The sequence below is a fragment of the Eschrichtius robustus genome, chromosome 21, assembly GCF_028021215.1.
Source record: "Eschrichtius robustus isolate mEscRob2 chromosome 21, mEscRob2.pri, whole genome shotgun sequence".
Taxonomy (NCBI): Eukaryota; Metazoa; Chordata; class Mammalia; order Artiodactyla; family Eschrichtiidae; genus Eschrichtius; species Eschrichtius robustus.
In genome coordinates, this window is record NC_090844.1 from 18,068,778 (window position 1) to 18,085,385 (window position 16,608).

The 16,608-nt window shown below is 38.7% G+C and overlaps 1 protein-coding gene across 3 annotated transcripts in view; it reads left to right on the plus strand.

Annotated features, from left to right (window-relative positions):
• The window catches only part of MTMR7 (myotubularin related protein 7), a 94,521-nt gene that overhangs the window by 37,448 nt on the left and 40,465 nt on the right, over positions 1–16,608 (plus strand). For 2 of the 3 annotated variants that reach the window (XM_068532110.1, XM_068532109.1), the window contains one exon: positions 9,207–9,364. In XM_068532110.1, coding sequence (XP_068388211.1) covers positions 9,278–9,364 — 87 coding nt within the window. In that variant the 5' untranslated portion in view covers positions 9,207–9,277. Of the gene's footprint in view, positions 1–944; positions 1,108–9,206; positions 9,365–16,608 lie in introns of all 3 variants that reach the window. The other variant, XM_068532108.1, reaches the window with a different exon arrangement.

The following is a 16,608-nucleotide window of genomic DNA, read 5'->3' on the forward strand; positions in this document are numbered from 1 at the left end:
TGTCAAGTAGACATTCAGTAATGTTAGTGTACCAGATACAGCATCTACACAGTGCTTTACTTGCAATCCACTTTATTTGTAGCCTCCTGTAATGCAGGCCATTTAGTTATTTTATTATGTTGTCTGCAGTTTTCTCTTAATTTAAAAAAGAAAAAAAAATCTAGGGAACAGTCCCATCATCAGGTATTTCTGCTACATAATAATGAGACCATTAGATAGTTCTTATTTTATATAGCCACCCAACCATGACATTATGACCAGAACCAGAGTCCCTGAGTGGTAGATTTTGCCTTTTCTGTAGTCTGTAGACTTTATCTTTTCAGCAGAAGGTGACAGGCACTACTTAGTGGAGAGGAATTTAAAGAATGAAGTGCTGCCGCTGAGGGCTGAGCAGAGAGAGACCCTCCTGAAACGCCAGAGCACTTCAGCATGATTTCCTTTCAAATAAATCTCTTCTGCAGCCTGCCTGACCACCAAGAGCTTCGAGAACAACAATCTCACGTTGCTGTTGAACTTGAGAGCATTCCATGTGGAATTAAGGAGCATGGTGGCACCTCCCAGCGGAGCTGTCTCTAACTTTTGTTGATTGCAAGGCTTATTTTACTAACTTCTCATGACCTTATTTAATTTTAGCTACTCCGTGCATTTCAACATTTGACGGCCCAAATGTTCCCTTACCTGGACCTGTGCAGAATTGTATGCCGAATAGTTTGCTTCATATAATTAGCTTGGATATCAGAAAGCTTGGCATTGAAAAATAAAATGATAAATTCAGACAGTTGGCTCTTACCCCAAACACGTAGTTTCTTGTCATCTGAGTGCAAGCCAGCTGAAGGTCAGGGAGTGTTTCTTGTCTATGCGTGTGGCTCAGAGATCTGTGTTACTTTTTGTCCTGTGTATCTGTTATTTGTGCTTAGTTTACCCACATTAACTTTTGGTGGTAGATTCTTCACAGTCAGATTTCCACCATCGAGAAACAGGCGACAACGGCTACTGGGTGTCCTCTGCTCGTTCGCTGCAAGAATTTTCAGCTCTTACAGCTCGTCATCCCTCAGGAAAGGGACTGCCATGACGTTTACATCTCTCTCCTCCGCCTTGCAAGGCCAGGTAGGGCAGAGCGGCTCGGCATTCAGCGTGGGACCCACTCTTAAGACATTCACAGATTGTGTTGAAGAAATATGGAGAATACTTCATAATTACAGTACTTTAGGAATTATCCCAGCCTTCAGATGAGGCCAAGAAATCTGACTGATAGAGTTCCTTGTCTTTTGGGGGGGGGGGGGCCTCTGTCTGAGTTACTTACTCTATGAGCTTCTTTCATTATTCATAGTTTTTATCTTGGAGGGGGTTATAGTTGTGCTTCACTTTCGGGGTGAAATCATCCCAAAGTATGCCCTTCTGATACTGTGGTAGTCAAGCCACCTTGACTGAGCCCTAAGACAAAACCCACAAATTGTTTTGTGTGGAAAACATTGATATCAAACAGGTCTAGTGCAGTTTTCCCTATCTGGGGGCTTTTAAGGTTTGGTTTCTGTTGCTTTTTGATATTAATATGTATTTCCCAAGGTTGGCATAACTAGACCTTTGTTAGCATCAGTGAATGTCCGGGGTATGTATATGTTGATTCTCCTAAACAAAACCTCCTAAACTGTTGTGGGAAGAATGGCTGATTTGAAAAATATATGCTATCAGTTACTCTCTGGTTACATATCCCTCATCTTAGGGTCTTTAGAATTACAGCTTATTATGCTTTAAGTCTAAGAAATTTATAGCTTACTATGCTATAAATGTATGAAAATCTACACAGGTGTTTCTTGTGTATGTGGCTTGTGTGAACTGTGGGCTTCCTTTGTTCAGTGTCTTGGAAGTATACAGTGAAAGGAGGTCATTTGTGTAACAGTAACATCCATGGTAGTGTTTACCCAGAAGTCATTAATAAGGGAGATAGGACATGCGCTTATAGTTACTTTACTAAATGCTTTTTGATTCAGGACAAGAAGTTTGATTGTAAATTCTTCAAAGCATTTGGTTGGGTCCTCAGATTCTTATGATACGACTGTATTGTCTGTTGAGAGCTAAGAGCTGAAGTTACGTGATGGGAACGTCAGAATCTGATCATTTTGTCTTGACTTTGCTCCCCTTTCACGTCAGCCCGTTGAGGCTTTTTCATCTCAGTGTGTTGAAAAGAACTGCCGAGTTAGCCAGAAAAGCAGTTGAACTTTTTTGGAGGGCGCACTATAATTGGAACAGAAGTTCTGGGAAGATGTACGTGAGGTTGCATGCAGCAGAGAATGAGAGGGGAATTGCGCGCCAGCAGTTTCTGTGTCACTGATTAATGGATGCACCGGATGATAAATGTGCTCTGACCGGATTAATGGGAATTAGGAATAGCCCAGAGAACTGGGAGAGGGCTGAGGCACTGGAAGAGCAGATCACAGTGGCGGTGAGGGCTCTGGCCCCAGATGACAGTGAGTGCCCAGATTCACATTGCGAGGGTCCCCAGGGAGGAACATCACTGTGTTCCCCTGCTTTTAAAAATATACACTTTTTCTTAAAGATGAAGTTTTGGGAGTTCAGTATTCGTTGTAGCCAGAGACCAAAGAAAGAAATTATAGTCATTAATTGAATTAAAGCCATTACCGTAGAAGATTTTTTAAAAAGCCACCAGCATTGTGAAACATTGGAATTAGAAATGCCGGTTTATGTAAAACATAGTACTTTAATGAGTATGGGAAGAGGAAATAGAATCCAAGCAGCTTCACAGTTTAATGCTAAAGGCAGTGCTAAAATTAGGGCATATTACAGCCTGTCACCTTGGAAGCAGGGTGTTGAATCTGGGTGGAGGTGAGGCAAGGTGGAGGGAGTTTCCGCCAGGGGTGGGGTGGCTTCTCAGACCATCCCAGGACCTTTTACAAATTACACCTTTGCACTTCTCAAGGTATTTCAGAAGAGGGGTGTGTGTGTGTGTGTGTGTGTGTGTGTGTGTGTGTGTGTGTGTGTGTGTGTGTGTTTGGTGGGGAAATGACTTTGAATTCCAGCAACACAATATCCGTCTCTGGGGTTATTGTGGTTGGTCACCAACACAAATCATGTGTTTTCACCTCCCCTTATGGGCACAGCTAAGGTCCTATAGAGGACACTTTTTTTTTTTTTAACAAAAGAAGAAATGTTTGGGAGTCCATTTCAGTCAAGGCCTATGAAGGAGATAGCTTCAAAGCTCTTGAGAGTCTGTCTTCACTGAATTACAATTTCTGGGATAAGGGTAAATCAGATGACTAAAAAATTTGTCTAGATTTTTTTTTTTTTTTTTTAATCAGTGGATTTTTTTTTTTTTTAATTTTTTAAATTAATTATTTATTTATTTTGGCTGTGCTGGGTCTTCGTCTCTGTGCGAGGGCTCTCTCCAGTTGCGGCGAGCGGGGGCCACTCCTCATCGCGGTGCGCGGGTCTCTCACCATCGCGGCCTCTCTTGTTGCGGAGCACAGGCTCCAGACGCGCAGGCTCAGTAATTGTGGCTCACGGGCTTAGTTGCTCCGCGGCACGTGGGATCCTCCCAGACCAGGGCTCGAACCCGTGGCCCCTGCACTGGCAGGCAGATTCCCAACCACTGCACCACCAGGGAAGCCCCTAGATTTTATTGGTTTGTCTTTCATATGAATTCAAATTGGTCAGGATTTGGTCATGGACTCTAAAAGATCCCAGCAAAAAAATAACGTAGCCAAATCCAGTAAGCTCTAATTCTTCGTAAAGAAATAAGTTAAAATAGGGCTGTGGCCCAAATGAGAAAATAAATTAATGCTGTAGGTCTGATGTACTAATAAGGTTATACATTTTTCTGATTTGAAGACCCCTATTTCTCAGAGGGCTTCCATTTTTCCCATGTTCTTTCTTTTCTCCTCCCTCTAATTAGCCTCCTGCTGTTTATTTTTTTGTTATCAATTATCTTTCCCTCTGTAATGTTCTTGGGCCCTTTAATATTTAAGCCATCTCTTTTGTTTATTTTCCCATTTTTTATTAAATTGCAGTATTTTTTCAGCCCATCTTAGTCCCTAATTCTTCAGCATGTTTACTATGATTTTTAAAAATCTCAGGATTGGGCTTCCCTGGTGGCGCAGTGGTTAAGAATCTGCCTGCCAATGCAGGGGACACGGGTTCAAGCCCTGGTCTGGGCAGATCCCACATGCCGCGGAGCAACTAAGCCCGTGAGCCACAACTGCTGAGCCTGCGCGTCTGGAGCCTGTGCTCCGCAACAAGAGAGGCCACGATAGTGAGAGGCCCGCGCACCGCGATGAAGAGTGGCCCCCGCTCGCCGCAACTAGAGAAAGCCCTCACACAGAAACGAAGACCCAACACAGCCAAAAATAAATAAATAAATAAATAAATTTATTAAAAAAAAAAAATCTCAGGATTGATATAGTCTAATTTGCTTAATTTAACTTTTTACTGTTCTTATCTAAGTCAGTGCCACTCAAGCAATTTTTGCAGTAACAATTTTCTTTTTATTGATGATACTAATCTCTGGGTCCAGTAGCCCTTTTTTCCTAAGTGTTAACTTCCACAATCCTGATGTTTAATTCGAGCACTTGTTTGTTCAAAATAGACAAGAAAGTTCTCATTTTTTTTTTAATATGCAAAATCCAATTAATAGCTGTGTTATCTTCTCACCCCTCTTTAAATGGTTTTTCAACTACGTTTATTTTCAGTTGCCTGAATTCAATAGGGCATGTAGAGCAATTTAACTTTCCTTACTTTGGGTTCTAAAACCTCTGTGTCCTTCCAGTGACTGCTGGTGACTTTTCCCTTTCCTACCTCATCCTTCACATTGTGCTGATGCTAATTCATGTTTGTGTTTCCTTTCGATTTTTAAAAAATTTGCATAACAATCAATAATGTAATTGTATTATTCAGGTTTTACATTGGTTGTTACAAGTTTCCTTTCGATTTTTAAAGTACTTTTGATTTTAGTATAAATTACCTTCGGTTTTTCCCAGTTAGTCAATAATAAGAGAGAATGCCCCCATGTTTTTTTTTTCTGTTTTCCTAACTGCTTTGTTCTGCCCAAAGGCTCTCTTATTTGGTGGAATGAACACCCTTTCCTTTCTTATGGGAGGAAGGGGCAGAGGTTAGATGCCGAGACAAGGCCATTTGTAGGCTTGGTGCTTCCAGGTTGAAAGAGTTTCCACTTGATGGCCCGTATCTTCTCCAGGAGTAGAAAGTGGGATTATCTGAGCGGGAAGGAGTTGACGAGAGCAGTAGGTATCCAATCGATTGCAGCCACACATGCTTCCCTGTGTTAAGGCGTGCGCTGAGCAATCATGCTAAAATAAGATAAAGTCAGTCCCATCTGTGTGTCTCTGTGCTTGGGTGGAGCTCATGCCGTCTACTTAGTCCTGAAACACTGACTTGGCCTTCTTAGAACCATAGACAAAATGCTACTCATTCTTAGTTTAATGTAGTATTTGAGAAATTGCCATTTTTCTTTCTAAATAGAAGTCTGCCGTTGTTTAGCAATTATATGATTTAGGTAGGTAAATAAAGTAAGTGCTAGAATGATTTCCACATAAGCTTTTCTGAAAATTTTTTTAATTAGAGGTGCACATTCAGTTTACTCCCCCCGTCCAAAGGCATGCTGAGGGTTTGCTTCTTGTTGGAGGAGCCCTTGTGCCCTCCTAGTCCTGAGGCCCCAAGGGGCGAAGGCTTCAATGCATCCCCTGTTGAAGGTGCCAGGCCACGAGCAGCAAAAGACATTTTATGTTGGATGTGATGGCCTAGACTTTGCGATGTGAAAAGCCAGTGGAGTATTTAACGTGTTTGTTTTAAGAGTGGGTGGAAAATCAGGGATTTGGCCTTCCCAAAGCACATAAGTATTTTCTCTCAGTTCAGATTCTGTAAAGACCAGAGATTTCTCAAAGCCCTACTTTGGTTGTTGTTGGTTTTAATTTACCTACCTTACTTATCTTAATAAGGTTGATTACTAAACATTCTGCTATGTATTTTGCAAGAGATGGAGATGAGGGAACAAAACATTATGAATGGGAAATATTCAGTAAAATTTACATCTTTGTTAATGGTATTTTTTAATTTCTCAGAGTAGGCAGTTCTTAGCTGAGGGCTTCTCCTGGGCTGGCTTCTGGGTAAGAAGCTTGCCCACATTAACAAGACTGAGCTTTGACTGACAAAAATGTGTTTCTCTGCCCGCATGTAGAATTTTAGGTAAATTGGGCCAAAGGTATGGTTGATCACCCTTTTCCTTAAAAATAACTGAAAGAAAATTTCATTATTTCAGTGGCAGTCCATTCTGATGTCTCCTAATTCAAGAGTGATCTTCTTAATGTCGGTGACAAGTTATTCTTGCATTAATTTATGAGCAGTTTCCTCACCTCCTCCCAATGACAGCAAGAATGAGCCCATACCTAGAAAACTATCAGTAGTCATAGAATGGTTTTCTTCTTCTACCTTTAAACCTATTTGTAGGCATTTAGCAAATGGAATTTAACTTCCATTATTACCCCATCTTCCTTAGATCTTCTTTCACTGAAGGAACTGAGGCTTTCTCAAGAGATTCTTTTGGCATCTTAAACAAATTGCATTTGTGGTTAACATTATGATATCAGAAGCCTGAGTCATGAAAATGGTACTTAGAGATGGAAAACATATGTCGGTGTCGAGCCGACCGTTCCCAGAACAGGATGTCAATTTTATATGCTGTCTGCTCAATTGGCTAAGATGACAAGAAACCGTTTTTACTGGAAGTGTCTGTGCTGTGTGTGTGTGTGTGTGTGTGTGCATGTACCTGTATGTGTGCATTTTCTTTGTTGAAATCTCAGTATGCTCAATTTTCAAATTTAGAAATATAACATCGAGAGAGACTGAAATAGCCATAGCTTATCTCACTGATAAACCCCAGTCTTCTTGCTTCTTTTTTACAAGAAATAGTGCATGTCTAATTCAAAAGTCTGGTACTTAAAATATGACCCTTATCTTATCATCCTTGTAGATGAGTCATTTCAGTAGTAATCAAAAGAAGCTGGAAACTTGAGTTTTGACCTTAGGCTGCCTGTGTATTTTTGCGGCCTTTTGCTGGCGGTGAGATGCTTTGTTGGGCCTCCAGACACACATTTAGGAGCATTAAAGTGTCCACGCTGAACACCATTGACAGATGAAGGAACAAATGGGATGATCTAAGAAAACTGTAAGGAGAAAGAATTCTGTTGAAAAAAAAAAAAAGATTAGGGGGATGGTTGGAAAGAAAATATACAAAAGCGGCCCATCTGGGGAGAAGAGAGAAGGGTCTGCCTTGTGGTGGGGGGCAGAGTGCCTGGTGGTGAAAGCCAGACTCCCTACCTCCTAGCTGTGTGACCCTGGGGACGCTGCAAAACATCCCTTTGCCTCGGATTTCTCATCTGTGCAAGGAGACCTGTCATGATGCTTACTAGATGGGTCAGTACATTTAATCAGAACAGAATCTGGAATGAAACAAGGATTCACTGAGTATCAACCATGATTTATTCTCACCAGAAATGCTTTGATTTGCACTGTCCAGTAGGTAGCTCCTAGCCACACGGGGCTATCGAGGGCTTAAAATGTGGCTGGTCTGAACCAGGATGTGCTGTTTGGTGAGAAATACACATGGAATTTCAAAGACAGTACAAAGCAAAATGTATAAAATATTAATAAGTTTTGTATTCCGTTTATGTTGAACGATATTTTGGGTATACTGGGCTAAATAAAATATTTTGTGAAAATTGATTTCACTTTCTTTTTACGATTTTAATGTGGCCACAAGGACATTTTACATGACATACGTGGCTTACACTGTATTTCTGTTGGACAGCGCTGGCCTAGTTGCTTCCCTCAATGTGGCAAGGCCAGAGCAAGAAAACCAAATCCTTGATCTTGCTGGGGATAGCTGTCGGGCCTGGCCTCACAAGCATAAAAGGTGATGCGTGAAGTCAGAGACACCCTGGCACAACTGAAAGAAGTCTGTCATCACATATCCTTCAACTTGCGCCTCATGAACAGGGTGCCGTGTACTATGAATGGATATTTTTTAATGAATCCTGTAAATACTGTATGAATAGTACAATTATGACATTTATGTAGTTGTTAAAAGTTCAGGTGTTTCAAGTGCAAACATTTAAATGTATTCCACAGTTTTTTCAACTGTTTTGTCATTTAACACTGTTTAAGCATCAGAACATGGCAGTGGCCTGACCTCTGTGTATCTCTGAGAGGCCATCCCAAATTTGAGCTCGACATACATAAACAAATTTGAGTTCTGGTTTTCTAAGGAATATATATGTTCTTTTTTTAAAAAGTTGAACTATAGTCAATTTACAATATTGTGTTAGTTTCAGGAGTTCAGCAAAGTTATGCATATATATTCTTTTTCAGATTCTTTTCCATTATAGCTTATTACAAGATATTGAGTATGGTTCCCCGTGCTATGCAGTAAATCCTTATTGTTTATTTTATATATAGTGGTGTGTATCTGTTAATCCCATACTCCTAATTTCTGCACCCCCCCTTCACCTTTGGTAACCATAAGTTTGTTTTCTATGTCTGTTTCTGTTTAGAAATAAGTTAATTTGTATTATTTTTTAGAATTCACATAAAAGTGATATCATATATTTGTCTTTCTCTATCTGACTTATTCACTTAGTATGGTAATCTCTAGGTCCATCCATGTTGCTGCAAATGGCAATATTTCATTCTTTCTTATGGCTGAGTAATACTCTATTTTATATATATATATATATATATATATATATACACACACACACACATATATATATCTCACATCTTCTTTATCCATTCATCTGTTGATGGACACTTAGGTTACTTCTGTGTCTTAGCTATTGTAAGTACACATATATTCTTAATTACTTTTTAATCTCCATATTTTATGTGGTCTGAAAATATATTCAGTTTCAAAAGCAACTCAAAAAAAAAAACAAGATGGGGAAGGCCATGCTCCTGAAAGAAAAGAAGTTCTTGCAAAGTTGAGTTCGGTTGTCCTGAGGTCTTGTCGTTGTTGGGAAGAGGTGGGTGAACCCACCTCAGAGACAGGGTACCCCTGGGAGAGCCCTGAGGGGTGAGGAGCTAGGCTGGCCTCTCCAGCCCAGACAGAATGCATTTGGGAAAATTTGATTCTGGCTTTGACTTGGCTTGATTTGGCTTTATTCTCCCCTTTTCTTTTTTTGCAGTGAAATATGAGGAGTTATACTGCTTTTCATTCAACCCCAAGCTGGATAGAGAAGAAAGGGAACAAGGCTGGATGCTGATCGATCTCAGTGAAGAATACAAGCGAATGGGCCTCCCTAATAATTATTGGCAGCTCAGCGATGTGAATAGAGATTACAGAGTGAGTGGAGGCATTTGGTGAAATGCAGATACTTAATCCAAATGAAACCGTGATTTCACATAGTTTAGCAAGACTTCTGTTTGATCTCCTTCAATTTTGATAGCTCCTTGTGGGTACAGATATGTGGATTTCCAAGTCTCCCTTGGTTATTGCCGGCTCTGTTTCCTACTTGCACCTAGAACCAGAAAGTTTGAACAGGGCCACCTCAGAGACCATCCCCTGTAACGGATGAGGGAGTGGAAACCCGGAGAGGCCCAGCGGTGGGCCTCAGGGCCAGCACCTCCCTTCTCCCAGCCAGTCTTTTTATAGCTCAGTGAGTGACGGCTGGGGAGTCACAGAGGCTCTGCTGGCAGCTTGGCATGAGCTCCTTTCTGTGCTCACTGAACTCTTGATTGGTACACAAGGTCACCAAGAGCCTTCCCTAGAGAAATGAGGAGAAATATGTCTGCACTTACAGAAGGGAATGGGCGATGCAGGGAAGCAGGAGGGGCAGAGCCAATTCCATATTCTCCCTGAGGGTGGGCTTACGAATCAGTGTTGGTTTCCCTGTTAATTTTTAAAGTGTTTTCAGTAGTAAAAGTACATAAGAACATTGCAGAGAAGTTACAAAAGAGAAAAGAGCCGGCATCCCATTGTCCTAACATTCTTCTAGAAGGTTTTAGATTTTTTCTTAATTTTTTTCTCATCTGCATAGTTCAATAACTTTTTTCTTACATGAGTAATGCATTTCATTGTTTACAATTGGAAAATGTCAGGGCAGAGGAGCCATTCAAATATATACAACAAAAGTGGAATCATACTACATATGCCTTGTGTTTTGCTTTTCTTCACATAGCATATTGTGAGTATTATCCTGTCAATAAATATATTTTATATCATTTTAAAACATTATATAATATGACATAGTATGGCTATATCATATTCTATCTGTCTGATCTCTAATTTTTAGACATTTAGGTTATTATTATTTTTCACTATTTTAAATAACATAGTGAGAACATTCTGGTAACTGTACCTTTGCCCATGTTAAAAGTCTTTTTTTTAAAGACAGATTCCTAAAGGTGGAATTTGTATGTCAAAAGGTTTACTCAAATTTGTGTACATATTATCAAAAAGAACTGCAGAAAGATTGTACCAATTTATATAAATTCTCAACAGTTGTGTCGGAGAATGCTTGAGTCTTTGTACCTTGACCATTAAAGAGTTTATTTCTTAAAAATCTTTTGACAGCTTGATAGTGGGATAAATGATTTCTCAATTTAATCTTCACGCCTTAATCTCTTGAATTGTAGTTTCGTACATGCTGACCATTTATATCTTGTCCACTCTTAATTGACCATTTCTGGCTGCATATTTTGAATCCTGATTACTTTCTTCACCTTACCATATGGATTTTCTATATTGTGACAGTATTCATATCAGTAATTAAATGACTGTGTAACATTGCATCAAATGAATGTACCATAATATACTTAAATATTTCCCTATTATTAGACATTTAGATTACTCATAATTGTTGCCATATGAATAGTTCCGGGAGTAATATCTTTGTTCATATGATTTTCCCCATATTTTAAATTACTTTCTAAGGATAAATTCCCAGGACTAATTACAAGGCATAAGAGGCTTAAATCTTATTTTTTTTAGATTTCAAGCAGGCAGGCCATTGATGTTTTTGCTTTTGATCAGTATTTGGTTGTTAATTTCTGTTCCCTTGTATAGCAAGCAGTATATGTGACCTGTAAGATTTGAACTTTGGGGATTTTTTGAAGATTTATGTCTTCATAAAATACCCAATATTTGATTAATTATCAATATTTGATTTTATCAATGTTTTGGGTCTGGAAAAAATGTATATTCTCTGTTATTTGGATATAAAATTCTGTCTCCATCTAAATTAAGTTTCTTATGTTATTTTGGTCCCTTTGTTCACTTGATTTCTGACAGAGGTATGTAAAAATTTCCCATTATGATTGTTGACTGGACGTTTTCTCCTTACATTTCTAAAGTGTTTGCAGTATATATTTTTGAAGTTATGTTGTCCAGCACATAATGGTTTAGGACATCTGCTTGGTGTGCTTTTTATCAACTTAAAATATCCTTTTTTCCTGTGAATGCTTTGAATTCTATTTTGTATTATTATGTTTCTACCGTTTTCTTCTTTTTGTGAGAATTTGCCTGGTAGAGCTCTACTTATCCCGTTACTTTCAGTGACCCTATATGAATGTTTTGTCCTTTTAAAAAATATCTAACAGTGGGAATTCCCTGGCGGTCCAGTGGTTAGGACTTGGCGCTTTAACTGCTGAGGCCCAGGTTCAGTCCCTGGTCAGGGAACTAAGATCCCGCATGCCGCAGGAAAATAATAATAATAATAACTATTAAAAATAATAATCTAACAGTCATTATCTTTGGGTTGTGAGGGTGGAATGTTTTGTTTTTTCTCAAATTAGGTATGGTTAGATTTTGATTTGGCAGTAACTGATATCTATGACATTGTTCTAGATACTATGCTTTGTGGTTTTACTAGTCATGTTTTTCCCCTTTTCATATCTACAGCTAGATAGTTTTTTTCTTGTATTTGCCTGTAATAATTTTGGAAATATACATCGTACTGCTTTCTTCCATTGATTATTCTTCATTTTAAAACAGCTGTTTATTTATTATGCCACTCTTCCAACATACACAAAACTTTGAAAAATAATGAAATGAACAGCAGGGACCTGCATACTATGTAAGAACAAACATGGCCAATGCTGTTAAACCTCCTTAATATTCCCTCCAAATCACTTCCTGCTCCAGGGTCACTGATGCAATTTGGTGGTGTCATTCCTTTCTATTTATAACGTTTCTACGTTTGTAAGTAGCAGCATGTAGTATTTTTTCGTGTGTTTTTTTACACTTTCTGTATGCAGTATCATGCTGAATGTTGCTTACTGAAACTTGACTTTTCACTCAAGTTGCATTTGTGAGATTCATTGCATTTAACAGACACCTGTATAATAGTTACCACATGCCAGGCTGTGTCCTAGAAACTTAACAAATGTCAGCAGTCCTGTGTGGTAGGTGTTGTTATTATCCCTGCTTTCAAATGGAGAAACTCAGGCAGAGACAGATTAAGTAACTGTCCAAGATGTAAAGAAGTTAGTAACTGTTGAAACCTGTAGCTCTTGTTTACTCATTCTTCACTATTGTATTATACTCCATTTTACAAATATACCATAGTTTAAACTTTTATTTATTCTTTTTCTTTTATTTCTCTCTTTTGTTTTACCATCTCAAATAAAGCCGTTATCTGGCTTATATATGACTCATAGTACACTTTGAGTTTCTACCTAGGAGTAGAATTTCTGAGTTAGAGGGTATGTGGATTTTAGCCTTACTAGATCTTACCAGATTCTTTTTTATTTTTAAAGATTTTTTTTTTTTTTGATGTGGACCATTTTTAAAGTCTTTATTGAATATGTTACAATATTGCTTCCGTTGTATGTTTTGGTCCTTTGGCCGCGACGCGTGCGGGATCCTAGCTCCCTGACCAGGGATTGAACCTGGTCTCCCCACATTGGAAGCTGGAGTCTTAAGCACGGGACCGCCAGGGAAGTCCCATTATTGCCAGATTCTTTTCCAAAGTATTTGCATGGACTTACACATCTAAGATATGATTTCTCATTACCCCACAGACTTACCAACAGTTGGTATTTACAGTGTTTGGCGGTATCCCTACTTATTGACCCAACAGTCTTCTGGGAATTTCTTCTAAAGAGTTAGCATAAACGCACAGTGACATACACAGTTATTTATTGTAGCATTGTTTATCAAAGCATGTATTAGAAGAAACCCAAATTTCTTTAATAGAGGACCAGTTAAATAATTTTGGGTCTATTCGTATAATTAAATTAGTGTGTAGCCATTAAAAACATGTAGAGTATTTCCATGTACTGATAAGGAAGGATCGCTAGAGTATATTGTTAGGTTCAAAAAAGCAAGGCACAGTATCGTGAATATAGTGTGATACCTTTTATTTTAAAAAAGAGGGAGAAAAATAAGACTTGTTCATATGGATGTGTAATTGCCCCAAAGTGATAACCTAGAAAGTAGGTGGGAATGTGATGAATAGAACACAAGGGTGAGGATGTGCACCTTTTTGTATTGTTTTATTTTTATAACCATGTGAATTTATTAACTAATCAAAAAGTTAAATTTGAGAAAATGCCAGTTGAATTGGTGTGAAATAGATCTCAGTGTGGTTTTCTTTACATTGCCCTGTTGTCATTTTTAGCTGTTGCAAATATCTCCTCTTAGGAGATATTTATGTACTGTGCCCAGAGTATCTTTTAATCCTCAGAAGTTTTGAGTTGTCAGTGTTTCCTATTTTGTTTCATGGTTTTAGCCTATTGTTTAAGAAAAAATCCTGGCCTATTCGCTAACCTTTGTCCCAATTTACACTGTATAATTTCCATAGTTACATTTTCACTAATTATGATTATTATAGCTTTATAGTAAATCTTGATATTCTACAAGTCAGGTCCTTCCACATCCTTCTTCTGGATATATTGAATGTACAGATTATTTGGGATAGAATGGCCACTTTCATGATACTGAATTTTCTTTGTAATTACTCTTAAATCTAAGAATCATAATCTTACACTGTGAGTGGACATTTGGGTCCTTTTTGTCTCAATCATTATAAAGTATCTGGCTAATGTAATAGTTTGTTCCCATGCTAAAGCCAACCTTTGCAGTGAATTTTTAGCCTTGAAATTGAAAGGCAGGAAAATCCAAGTTTAGTAAAGAAAATTGGATATCCTTTTAAAATTAAAAAAAAATATGACACACCCTTGGGTGAGGAAGAAAATGATGCTAAGGCACATCTTGTGGAATAATATTTTCTTGAAACACAGGTTCTTGTTATTTTTGATGAGGTTTCCTTCTAGACTTAACACCACAAACATGACTCACATTTAGTCACTTAAGTCCTACAGTATAGAGACTGCAAAACATGAGTTACTCAGCATTTTTTTCCCAAAAGTAGTATATAGCAAACCCAAACTAACAATCAACAAACTGTGTTGAAACAGAAAAGGTGAAAACCTAGGGGATTTTCTGATTTTACAAATATCATTGAAATAGGGAGAAAGATGATGAACCCTCATTTGTTACCAGTTTAAAAATATAATAAAAGCTGGTTCTATCAAAATATTTCTGACTGTTAGTCCATTGGGAAGATTATGTCATCATCCGTTACTTTTGCTTTTAACCTCATCGTTGAGAAAAACCTCTACTTTTTCCTCCCTTCTTTTATAAGAGTTATTTCTTTCTTTTCACAAGTTATTTGATGTAAGTGGGGCTAGTGATGTCATCTGATGGAGAAGAAGCTTTTGTCCATGGTGGAAATAACACCATACATAGCGCACAGAGACTTAGGTTCCAGAACCGGCGCTGCCCTTTTCTCTCCATGTGGTCTTGGGCAGGCTAATTATTATTATCATCATCACCTCTATCAGCACTGCTATTATCCCTGTTTATAAGACACTTTCTTCTGGTAATCTAACTCTCTAAGCTAAGATTTCCTTTCTGTAACCTAACTCTTAAAATTGTCTTTCTTTAAGTAAAATAATTGGCATTCATTACTAGGTTAAAATTTTAATCTATTTCTCTTGGAATAAAATTGAAAGTATAACCCAAACCAGTAATTTTTAAAAATCTTATTTATTTCAGTTCTCTACAGCTATAGTTTATATATTATGTATTATTTTATGTATATATAAATCATTTCATGCTGCTCATACCCCTTTTCTTCTCCCCATTACATCATAAATTCCTTGAAATAAATTTTAGGTCTTAAATGTTGAAGAAGACCGTTGTCTTTATAGATATATCTCAGTTCCTGACAACTAAGCCTCACCCTAAAATGCTCAACTGAGTGATGGGTCCTCAATAAATACAGAGCCTTGGCTGGCCCTCAGATGGATACTATTCTGCAGTGGTAAATACATGTATTGGGAGGTTGTAACCAGGGCAACAGAGATCAAAGATTCCTGGGAATGTGAACTCCTTGAGACCAGTAAATCTTTTGTTATTCATCACTGCTCTAGCACCTAACCTAATGCCTGACACATAATAAGGATTCAGTAAAAATTTGTTGATAGACACCAGTATTCTATGATAATCATCACACTTCTAAGAAACTAGAACTTAATGATTCCAGCCACTAAAAAGAAAGGATTATGTAACATGAGAGAGGTGCTAATTGTCACTACAACAGCAATTGTATTACAATGTACAAATGTATCAAATTAATATGTTTTACACTTTAAATTATACAGTGTTATATGTTAAATATATTTCAGTTAAAAAAAAAAACAACAACTTGTTGAATGAATGAAAAAATTACCAAAAAAGATTCCTCTTGGCCAGGCGAAGCTAGACATGCAGGCACTCCAGGCAGGCTTATTTAGCGGAGGACAAAGAAAATTGTTCCCTTATTAATTAAAAAAAAAATTACGCAGGAATTGTCTTAACTTAATCCCCTTCAGTTGGCTAAGGTTTCGGAATCTGGTGGCATAAATTGCACTGCGCTGTGCATTATTTGTTGTCAGAGTTTTAACTGCAACTGTGTGAGCTTGCTGCAAAAGTGATAGCCATCAGTGCTCTCCAGGACTGTTGTTTTAATTTCCGCTGCAAAGTGCCGTCTACTTTCAGGAAAGCAGGATGAATTTACTTTTGTCCAGCTTGGTTAAGAAGTGGTATCTTGAAACTCCGTTAACTAGCGCTGTGAGTTTATTTCCCGAAACACCGATTCTTGGCGTCTCTGGGGGCGCAGGAGTCCCTGTACTGGTGACATTCTGTTCCCTGCAGGGAGGCCGTGGAAGCTGGTGCAGCCTGACCGCCTTGGACAGGGCTCAGGTTGTTGAGCTCCTGGTCCTCGCACATGCCAGCCCCGCAGCTGTACGTTTCCTGCTCTGTGGAGAGGGAGAGCCGTGGTGCTCTGAGAGGGTGGGAGGGTCTTCCCTGCTCTCCATGGGCAGAGGAAGGACCCTGAGTGGATAGAGCACATTTAGGTCCTTGAGTCGGTTGGGGATGAGGGTATCAGGGAGAGTGGGCTCTGAGCGTTTACTCTCTTGGCCCCATACCAGGGAGGGTGCACATGGGGCCGTGACTGAGCCAAGTTGGGCACCTTTGACCTTGGGAGGCCGTACATGGACACGGCATTTACCATCCCACTTACTCTGTGCTATTCAGAAAGG